At 36.2% G+C, this 11,578-nt stretch overlaps 1 protein-coding gene across 2 annotated transcripts; it reads right to left on the reverse strand.

The window, feature by feature from the left end:
- Positions 1 to 1,812: 1,812 nt before the first annotated feature.
- On the reverse strand, positions 1,813 to 10,464 carry LOC136208993 (general transcription and DNA repair factor IIH subunit TFB5). Of its 2 annotated transcripts, none has more exons than XM_066000324.1 (4): positions 10,351 to 10,464; positions 9,555 to 9,660; positions 2,377 to 2,442; positions 1,813 to 2,195 (listed from the first exon to the last, which is right to left on the reverse strand). In XM_066000324.1, the coding sequence occupies exons 3-4, from the start codon at positions 2,409 to 2,411 to the stop codon at positions 2,018 to 2,020; spliced, it is 213 nt and encodes a 70-aa protein (XP_065856396.1). In that variant the 5' UTR covers positions 2,412 to 2,442; positions 9,555 to 9,660; positions 10,351 to 10,464; the 3' UTR covers positions 1,813 to 2,017. The 2 variants fall into 2 exon arrangements, with proteins under 2 accessions (XP_065856396.1, XP_065856404.1); XM_066000332.1 differs by lacking the exon at positions 10,351 to 10,464 and adding an exon at positions 10,185 to 10,308.
- Positions 10,465 to 11,578: the final 1,114 nt, after the last annotated feature.

An 11,578-nucleotide genomic window follows, 5' to 3' on the forward strand; every position in this document is an offset into this window, starting at 1 on the left:
ATCTAATATGTGTAATTATGTTAATTGAAGCAACTTTTAAAATTGAATTAACAAAAATATTATGAATCATTGGTATTTATATAAAAAAAAGTACCAATTAAATAGTCGAACAAACCAGTACATTCTACTACCGCATCAAAAGATAGGAAATTAAATTTGTCATATAGAATGTTTGTTGCATTATTAGTTTTGAGTTTTTTTAATGTAGGTAGTGTAAAGAAAACACAGATAAAAAGGATGGCTGGAAATTCGGTACATAAACTGAGAAGTAATAACTATGAATCCTGAAATGCGATACACACTACCTTCTAATAAAAGCATTCTAAACCTTTAAAAAATATCATTTCAAATCGTTGTTTGAATTATGTCCCCCAGATATTATAAACCATGTTAGTACATACTTAATTTCAAAATATAAGAACACAAAATATACATTACATGTTCGTCAATAAGCAGTAGGCCAAAGCTGTAGATTTGTTTAACTCTTCTAAGATTCACAAAATCCAAAAATCTAGCAATCCAAATTTTGATTCTAACATTTTTAGTGTCTCTGTTAATGTTGAGCAGTGCGACATAAGCCATACTGTACCTACATAAAAGTAAAAAAAAATATTGCTAACATGCATTGCATGTTTTACCAAAGGATTCCATCTAAGTTTATATTATATCTTTGAATATTTCAGTGTAGACGATATTTTTTGTCATATAACTTGTATGTATTTCGTTTTCTTCATTATCTATTTCTTCAATGTAGGTACATTTGACTGTACTATTTTGAGATTCGAACTATATGTTACACGGGATAGAGCAATATATAGCTGACCATGTGTGAAAATTTGTTTACCTAGAAACAAACCTACTTACTTTAAGTGTTTGCCCTTGACTTTTATTGATAATTAATCATACTATAATAAATTTTTAATGAGAAATTGTCTACGTTGTAAAATAAACGGATTTATTTTATTTTTTTGCAGTGTAATTTAAAGTAATAAATGATATAAAGACTGTGTACTAATAAAAGAACTTGTTAAAATAGATGTTACTATATTTTTTATCCTAATTGCATAATAAATAATCTACTTCTGTTACAAAATCCAATAGTTGTGTGTTTAAATTTCTCAAAAGCATAACCAGTGTGTTAGTTTTGAGTAACAGTTCATGAGTAGAAAACTCAAAATGATTGATAAAGTACAAACACTCTATTGGATATAAAACCTCGAATGATTGATAGTCAAGTTTTTTACTAACTATTATTTCTGATTTTATAAATAACTTTTATCAATTTTGACTGTCATTACGAACATTACAAATTTGTAATTTTATCAAAAACAGAATGATTGATAGTAAAGTTTTTTACTAACTATTATTTCGGATTTTATAAATAACTTTTATCAATTTTGACTGTCATTACGAACATTACAAATTTGTAATTTTATCAAAAACAAGTTTATTAACCTGGAACAATTTCATGTAATGGTGGTGCATCAATAATATAATAAATTTTTGGAGAATTTTTTGTATTTATAAAAACTTTTTTTCCTAACACAATATATACGACAAACTCCATTAATAACATTAATAAACATTTAAATCAATTTATTTATTGAATAAAATTAATCTTATTTAGTTATTTTAAAAGTTAAATTTTATAATTTTGAACTTTTAAGTAAATTTACACTTCCCGATGAAAACAAATTTGAACCTTATTCCATAAAAATATTATTAATTTAAAAGTTTATATTATTGGTTGGTAATCTGTTTCATTTTAATGATTTCAAAATGATTAGTGAAAATTTATATTCACCAATGCCGTTAATACCAAAGGTTACAGCACCAATGTCATTAAACAACTTTCAAATCTCAAACATGATGTACAAAAGCATTTAAAAGTTGCAATTTCTTTTGCATCAAACACATAGAAACAAAAAGACTCGAACATGAAGCATTAGAGCCAGAATTATATGCTTATCTCTACAACAACTCTATAACCTGATGAAAACTAGAAAATAACAATGAATCAATTTGGCTTCTCATACGAAATTTGTTCTCTAAACTCAGAGATGGCACTTCGAATCATTTCAGAAACATGAGGTTGCACGAAGAGGTGAGTCTCATCTAAAACATGAATAATGAACTTTTGTGAAGGAGGCAGTGAAGCATTCATATTGATTATAAATTGTGTCATGGGGATATCACTGCAACATATTAAAATAAACCAGAGTTTTTCAGTGACTGGATTCGATATAAATGTTCTTAAGCAATTGTTGCCTTGATACAATCATATGTCATCTTAAACCCGAATTGTTGGACTATAAATGAATACGACACATAAGGTTAGAATAAGGCAAAGATTAATAAGGGTAATGATATGATTACCAAGATATGAACAATCCTTTAGTAGCATTAACCATCTTAGATCAAGAAATCTTAAGCACGTCAAACCTAATACCACCAGAAAAAAGAAAAGCAGAGGATATTAAAACATTGAACCAGCAAAGATCATTAACAAACAGCAAACTCATATGCAAGCAATTTAAAAGGGGTTTTCTGGCGGAAATCACCAAAGAAAGTATAATAATATAACAGATTAAGAGAAAAAAACCAGAAAAAGATTTGATATTAATAACGTCTAACGAAAAAAAGAATAGATAGAATAAAGTAAACAGGGACTGCTAACAGCACCCTCTAGGGAAATCTCCCTCTCTCTGCTAAGACCCAAAATAGAAGAATAACGTCATAACTCCTCACCCCTACACACACCCTGCCAATATAACTAATCGACCCTATTTTCCAGATCCATAACTAACTCTGTGCCACCTCATCAGTACCTGTTGTAACTGCCTTTGGCCTTCTAGAATAAACATTAACAACGCTGGGTCCCTTAGGCAAATGGGCTAAAACTTGTTCTCTATCAGTACCCTCTCCTAGAAGAATACTTTGTTCTCAAGACGGATGTGAGGGAACTGGCTTTGAATAACAATGACATCTTCCTAAGTAGCTTCCTCAGCTGATTTCCCTTTCCATAAACTCAACCATTGTGGAATTGTATCACCCGATTTACTTATGGAACGACCGGTTAGAATAGCTTCAGGAACATAATGATCAGAGCGTTCCAATTCCAATTCAGACAAGAGTACGCTTCAACGGTGGTAGCAAGATAAGCCTTCTTGAATTGAGAGACACGGAACACATATGATGGACCTTTGAAGAGTTGGGTAATTGAAGGCGATATGCAACAACTCCAATCTTGTCCACGATCTGAAAAGGCCCGTAAAACTTGGCTGATAATTTCTGATTGAGGCGTTGAGATATAGAAATTTGTCGATAGGGACGTAACTTCAAATACACCCAATCTCTGACAGAAAAACTAACATCTCTACGACGTTGATCAGCTTGTGCTTTCATATGCTCTTGTGCCCTCTGTAAATGATACTTAAGTTGGCGTAGAGCCTCATCACAGTCCCATAATTCTTGGCAGACAGCCTCATCTCTCTGTGTATGGTAGACAACCCCCTTCTGTGATGCAACCATACACAGAGAGATGTCGGTAGAGCTGTGAAAGGTAAAATTATACCAAAACTTAGCTCAAGGAACCCACAATGACCACATCTGAGGCTGGTCTACCGCGAAACAACGCAAATACGACTCCAAACAACGATTAATGACATCAGTCTGCCCATCAGATTCCGGGTGGTATGATGAACTCATGTTGAGCCAAGTTCCCTGCAATTTGAACAGCTCTTTCCAAAAATTACTGACAAAAACCGGGTCCTAATCAATAAGAAATGACTTAGGAATCCCGTGATGTCGAACCACCTCCCGAACAAAAATCTTAGCAATTGTCTTGGCTGAATAAGGATGTTTCAACAAGATGAAGTAACTATACTTTGACAGTCGATCGACCACCACTAAAAAAGCATCAAAACCCCTAGATTTCGGTAATCCTAAGATGAAATCCATGGAAACATGCTCCCATATCACTGCTGGAATATCTAGAGGTTGTAGAAGACCTCCTGAAGCTAGCGAACTAGCCTTGCAATGCTGGCAAGTATCACATGATTGAACAAATTGTTGAATTGTAGCAGCCATCCCCACCCAATACAAATTTGTGGCCAACCTCCTATGGTACGGTAGTACCCCGAATGACCCCTTGTTTTGGTGGTATGGAACTCCTCAATTAACTTTGGAATCCAAGCAGATTGGCGAGAAAGGACCAATCGATTCTTATAATAAAGGATGCCATTGCGAAGAGAATATCCAGGATGTAGATTAGAATCAAGTTGCAAGTCAGATATAATTTTCTGTAAAAAAGGATCTTGTTTCACCTCATCTAAAAGTAGAGCTCCTTGTACCCAATGAGGGACTGAAGTAATGGCAGCAAATTCCCCTTCATCACCTTGACGAGACAAAGCATCAGCAACCTGATTCTCTTTTCCTGGTTTGTAGCAAATAGAGAAATTGTATCCCAGTAACTTGGCCACCCAATTCTGTTGGTCCGGAGTTATAATTCTTTGCAGCAAAAGGTGTTTAAGGCTTTTTTGATTCGTGTGCACTGTAAATTCAGCCCCCAATAGATAAAGACGCCAATGTTGCACTGCCACGGCTAAAGCCATTATCTCTCGCTCGTACGCTGATTAAGCAAGGTTACGGTCCGAAAGAGCTTTGCTGAAAAACGCAATTGGGCGGTGATTTTGCATTAGAACAGCACCTATACCTCGACTGGAAACATCACATTCCAACACAAAAGGAATGGAAAAAACTGACAAAGCTAAAACCGTGGCTGAAGAAACGGCCAATTTCAATTGTTCAAAAGCAGATTGAGTTCCATTAGACCATGTGAAGGCATTCTTCTTGGTGAGCTCGGTCAAAGGGCGAGCAATGCTTCCATGATGGCAAATGAACTTACAGTAATACCCCATAAGGCATTCCCCTTAACATGCTAGGGAATCGGCCATTCCCTAACTGCGCTCACTTTCTTAGGATCCATGGAAACCCCCGAACCAGTAATAATATGGCCTAAATATTCCACAGAGAACTTACCGAATTCACACTTCTTTTTGTTCACAACAAATTGGTTGTCACTGAGTAATTGGAGGACATTGGAAAGATGAGAAAGATGATCCCCCCCCCCCATTCACTACTGTAAATCAGAATATCGTCAAAGAAAACAAACACAAACTTGCATAGGAAACGGCAAAAAATATCATTCATAACAACCTGAACTGTCGATGGGGCATTAGTAAGCCCAAAGGGCACTACTAAATACTCATAATGTCCATCATGTGTACGGAAAGCGGTCATCTCTGTGCTGTCAGCCTTCATACGAATCTAATTAAATCCCGACTTCAAATCTAGCTTGTTGAAAAATTTTGCTCCCTTCATTTCGTCAAGTAGCTCATCAACCACTAGAATTCGGAATTTGTCTGGAATCGTGACTTTATTCAATGCACGATAGTAAACACACATTAGCCACAAATTATCTTTTTTCTTCACTAAAATAACTGGGCTTGAGAATGCACTTTTGCTAGGTCGTATCACTCCAATTCACAAGAGCTCCTAAACTTGATGGTAAGGATATCGGTAGGCGCGGACACATACGGGAACCTAACCCGGCTCAAGAGAAATCCCATGGTCGCGTAACCGCTGAGGAGGCAGACCAATAGGTTTTTGGAATAACACCCAAAATTTCTTCAACCATTGAGTAGAAGAAAGATGAGAATCACGTTTAGTAACCCGGTTGAAATGGTGCATTGAGAGGCTAATTTGAATTCTTTGGATTCAGGTTAATGGGCATTGAAAACGGGTCGGTGGACATAACCCGTTTTGGAGTCGGGTCAATGATAAAAAGGAGCCCCATGAGTTTGCCGTTTCTTGTTGTCGCGGTCGACGGGAAGAAAATTCCTCAGATGGATATAACATGGGTTCTACTTCTTTTACTACGTACATCGCTGCCAATCAAGATTCCGCCCAGTAAGGCCTTATCCTCCATTTAATTTCTTCCTACAAAGCTCCCAAAAAATAACCCAAGACTTGTCACTCTTGTAAACAAGGAACTAGAGAAAGAAGGTATTCAAAATCTTCGAAGCATTCCTGAACGGAACCCGTCTGTCGAAGAGTGGAGAGTTGCTCATAGGGATTCTGTATCTCCAATCCGCTTAACCGTTGAAGGAGTTAGACGATAAACAGAGCCCATGTCAATGAATCGTGAATCTCTTGGACCACATCAAACCAATGTTGCGCAACGCCAGTCATACTAAGCTTGGCCAGACGAAGCTGCATATCCGGCGGGGTTTCATGAATCTCAAAACAAGTTTCTGCTTTGGAAATCCCCCCACGGGAATCATACCCATTAAATTTTGACCTTCACCGCTAGACGAAACTTTTTGTTCCCCCCATTCAGATCGTCATTCCCAAAAGCTGTGTGTCCGGAATGGCCTTCAGCATCAAAAATGGCCTTCCCTTGTGTCTTAACCCAATTTCGCATGTAAGTTCTGAATTCATCCTATTTTGTTTTCTCTGCCTCTATCAATTGTTTGAGTTCTTAAATCTACACTTCATGGACATCCAAACGGGCCTGAGTTCATTTTTCCATCGGAACATCAGTTCTTTTTTCCGATTCACGTATCCAACAGGTCGGACAAATGATGGAAATCACCAAAGAAAGTAAAATAATAAAACAGAATAAGAGAAGAAAACCAGAAGAAGATTTGATATTAATATGGTCTAATGAAAATAAGAACAGATAGAATAAAAAAAAACAGGGACTGCTAACGGCACCCTCCAGGGAAATCCCATGTAGAACAACCCCAATTTCGCAAGCCACTGAACGTAATCTATCCTGCTTTACAGCAAACCAGTCAGCAAATCAGTACTTCATCCTCCAAATTACCACATCACTAGTTTCCAATTTCTCATTCCAAAGCAATGTGTTCCTCTGTTGTCAGATGCTCCAAATAACAAGAGTAATTGCGAATGGTAACTTAAGAAGCAGTGCTGCAGACATTCAAAAACCAGTCACTGAAGTTTTCCGTGTCACAAGGCGGCACCAGTATGTCACCAGCTCCCCAGCACTTGATCACGCGCAGGCTTCCCAAAAACAAATGGTAATCATGTTCGATATTAGACGAGCAATACGGGTTTGCGTGATAGGAGCATGCATGTTCGATAATCTCCATCTGGTTGGTAATAGGTTCACGCAAACCTTCCAGAGAAAAAATTCGACCCGCAGTGGAACATTGATCCTCTAGAGCACCAACCACCCTCCATGGATCATGTCATCCACTTCCCAAGTTATCACTGCCATGTAGCCAAATTTTGAGGTATATATGCCATCCTTTGTGCCAATCCAAATGAGCCTATCCTCTCGTGTGGAAAATGGAATTAATAAATTTTGAACAACTTCTGCTTCATTCAAGCTTAACGAGCTCTCAATTTTTCCTCGATACCAGATTCGGGTCTCCTGAATTAACAGCTCAGCCACCCGTAAATCTTCAGCCCCTGGTGGACACAATGACTAGATCTGAAAATTACGATTTGCGGGAAACGTTAATACTACAAATTTGTATAACCAGTAATTGCTGGTGCTGGTTACCTGCAACAAGCAATACTGGTTACAGGTAACCTGTAATTACTAGTTACAGAAATATGTACCCAGTGTGCAGGTTACATCAAACTGGTTACTTTAATGCTTTTTGTAATTGTTTTTAAATATTGGGTATGGAGAATCCCAGTTACCTATGGGAACCCGTATGGGGAGGGGACGGGGATGAAAAATATTCCCATATCACTTAATGGGGATTCCCCAAATCGTTCACGTAACAGTTGGAGAGGGTATGGGAAATGCAATACAATTTAGCAGTGTCTACCATCCACAGTCAGATGGTCAATCTGAAAGGCCTAATCAGTGTTTAGAAAATTACCACACGGGAATGTGTTTCCTCAAACCTAGAGCCTAGTCTAAGTGGCCAAGTCTAGCAGAGTACTAGTATAACTCTTCTTACCACAGTTCAATCAAAATGTCTCCATTTCAAGCTCTTTATAGGGTCACTCAACTTCCAATTCTACCTCAAACACATTAAAATGTAGCTACAGTCTCAAATTTACTTAATGCAAAGGAAGTAATGAATGCACACCCACATGAATGGCTAACTTCAACTCAAAATGGGATGAAACAAAATGCAAATTTGCATCGTGAGTTTATGATAGGAGACTAGGTATTTCTCAAATTGCAACCTTACAGACAAGTCTCAGTAACCCTACGCAGTTCTATGAAGGTCAGTGCTCGTTATTTTGGGCCTTTTCAAATCCTCGAACTAGTTGGAGGTTGCATTTAAACTTCAACTACATACTACTTGCAGAATACACAATGTATTTCACATTTGTCTCCTCAAGAAAAGGCAGTATTTCACATTTGTCTCCTCAAGAAAAGGCCCCCTGCCACTATTACCTCTCACTACTCTTCCTCCAACAGTTGATAGGGAATTTGTCATTCAACCACTCAAGATGCTTAACACAAGAAATGTCATCATCAATGATCAAGTCGTTCCTCAACTCCTTATTCAAGGGAAAGGGATGCCTCTCATAAACTCTACTTGGAAAGACAGCTACAATTGTTGCACAATTTCCTGCCTTTTCTCATTCTTAGGGACCAGAATGCGGTAGAAGATAAGGTATTATCACATTTAAAAGAAAAAATAAGAAGTTAAGGGACTAATTTAAATATTATCCGAATAGTCTACAGTTATCAATTATTCTGTTTAGTTATTTTTCTACTGTAATTCTGTTATTGCTTTTGTATGCATTTTCACTAAAAGGCTAAACAAGTAGTGAGTTAGCTATTGTGTAACAGATTTTATTTTACTTTATATAGAGAATGACATTTCTACAGTGGGGGATCATCTTGAGAATTAATGAAATCATTCATTCCTCTTCCCTTCTCTCTCCTATGTTCTATTTTCTTCCTATTTCATCTGTCTAAATCCCTTCTAATTCTTAAGCCAAAACTTAGGTTTTGACATAAATATTGAAATATTAACAAACACTTGGACAAAGATAAGAATTTCTTAATAGGAATAAAAAAACTAAATCAAAATTTCTTGAAACTAAAATGACTTATATTTAGAAAAGAGAACTCATTTGGTAGAATGATATATATAAAAGCATCTCCTATATAATCAATTTCAAAATTGTAAAGATTTAACATATCGTCCTGAAATATATTATTTTATTTTCTATTGCAACAGTATCATTTTCGACAAAAAAAAATTAAAACATGCTCTAATACTAAGTAATTCATAAATTACTATTATCATCTCAGCGATTATTATTTTATATATAATTTATTTTAATTATAAATATTATCATAAAAATTACTAGTTAATAATAAACAACAACATATCTTTTTTATATCGAAGATAGTTAAAGAGTGTCAAACTTGCCGTACAAAATTAATTAACCCTCTTCACTTCAATGGAATTTCCAAGTATCCATCACCTCATCAAACATAGATGCTACGAGGGAGGGAATAGATAAGAGTAACAAAAAGAACAACAAACCTTGATTTGCTTGCTTAAATTCCTGTCATTCCTTTTCTTCAAGTCTTTTTCTTTGTTTAAGAGAGTTTTCCAACATTCAAAACCACATCTTCCAACCATGAAATACCTGATGTAAGCAAAACCATAATTGATACATTACTAATAAGTTTTTGGATGAAGAACAATGTGAAAGAAAATCAATCGACTACTAATAAAGTTTTGGATAAAGGAAAACGTGATACAAAATCGATTGTACACTGATTAATTTGAAGAAATTCAGAGCCTTAAGGATGAAGAACAACACGATAGAAGATGAAAAACAAATCCCTAATTACTTTTATCTTGCTGGTACATTTTTAATCGAAAAACTTGTCACAAGGTGGATTAAGCCATTGCATTTGTCAATTTATCTTTCGAAACAGAGCAAAACGATGTTATATCCAGGCAAAACGATGCCGTTTCAACCTAGCTGTACATCCCCTTTTTCATCTGCTTTGCAGGATTGAGGAAAAACATTAGAAATTGTCCTATGAAAAAAAATAAGAAGATTCCAATTTTAATCCAAATCCCAAATAAAGAAGAAAATAAAAGAATTCATATGAACATCTTGATGGATTCGAATGCAAAAAAAAATGAATGTGAGGGCATTACTGGCAGCAAAAACATTGAAAGGGTTTTTAAACTGCAAAGCGGATCCCTTAGCTTAAGTTTTTGCACTTCAAGTATTAGACCGCCGATCATTGTATAGATTACGGGGCCTCTATACTTGTGCATATTTGAGCGACGATTCATTTTTCAACATTTTACTAAGATTTACCTGCTGAGCCGCCATCGACGTGAGCTCTGTGAATTTGGGAGAACAGCTGAACCTTGCTTTCCTTTTTATATTGTGAAATTAGGTTATCACACGGTTGCTCCACTTACACCCAATTTCTGATCTATAATAATCCAACGCTTATAAATCAATCTCTTATATCTTTTTACTAGACCTAAGACTTCATCAATTTTAATATCCTAATGTAAGTAAAGTTAAAATTTTGGATGGAAAAATTACAAAATTATGTCAAATGAGAGCGTCATTTACATATTTAACTCATTTATTCAATCTACTACATATCTAAACTGATTTTGTGTGACTTTTTCATAATACCCCTAACCTTCTCACTTTCCCCAACGTGAACGGTCGCTCCCCCCCCCCTCCTTGGTTACACAAAAAGTTGGCTCCTCCATTAATAATTCCAAGACTTTTGATCTTCCTATCTTCCTTTAAATTGCACGAAATCTGCACCATTTTACCAAATTACAATGAATTTCTCTTTTTTCTCTCTTCATCTCTTGATTCTGCAACTTCCTAATCCTAGAAAACGAAGTCATGGTTCTTCATCTTCCTGTTCCTGCTCGTTACTTGATTTCTTTCTTCTTGTTACCATAAAAAAAATGGTTATTATGCGTTATTTCCATCGTTTTTCCCAGTTTATCATATTGTTATTGTTGCTTTTAAGGGTAAAAGGCGCGAAAAATGTAAGTATCTGCTGTTTTTTCTGCGTTTTTTCATGAATACACTTCGCGTAGTCGATGATTTCGCGAAGATCTGCGAAGAGAAAGAGCCTGAAACGTGACGATCTACTTCGTGAATCGATTAGTTCGCGAAGTCTGCGAGTAGAAAAGTTCATGATTTCCCTCACAGACTTCGCGAAAGCATCGATATGCGATGTAGATTGTCACGTTTCAGACTTCGCATACCTCGCGAAAACACCGATTAGCGAAGTAAAATCACCTCTTTCCCTGCACATTGACATTCGCATGCTTCGTTAATCCTCATTTCGTGAAGCCAAAATCGTCTTTTTCCCTGCCTAACACGATTAATTTTTTCTGAAAGTGGTTGATTACATAACATCTCTTTCTAGAAGGCGGCGTCCTCGGATGCAGGGGAAATAACTTTCCTTCCTGTATAGGGAGAAATTTCCCTCAAGATTGGCATATTCACTTTAAAATGGTTGGTTAGGAGAGATTGTGCCAATCTTAGTGTGCACCATGGGACACGT

The sequence above is a fragment of the Euphorbia lathyris genome, chromosome 1 (genome assembly GCF_963576675.1).
Source record: "Euphorbia lathyris chromosome 1, ddEupLath1.1, whole genome shotgun sequence".
In the NCBI taxonomy this organism is placed as follows: Eukaryota; Viridiplantae; Streptophyta; class Magnoliopsida; order Malpighiales; family Euphorbiaceae; genus Euphorbia; species Euphorbia lathyris.

Bases quoted from the DNA above. Each gene is read 5' to 3' on its own strand.
- LOC136208993 (XM_066000324.1), bottom strand. From the start codon at position 2,411: ATGGTTAATGCTACTAAAGGATTGTTCATATCTTG. The intron at 2,196-2,376 runs GTAATCATATCA...AATATGTTGCAG, and splicing joins AAAGGATTGTTCATATCTTG to TGATATCCCCATGACACAAT.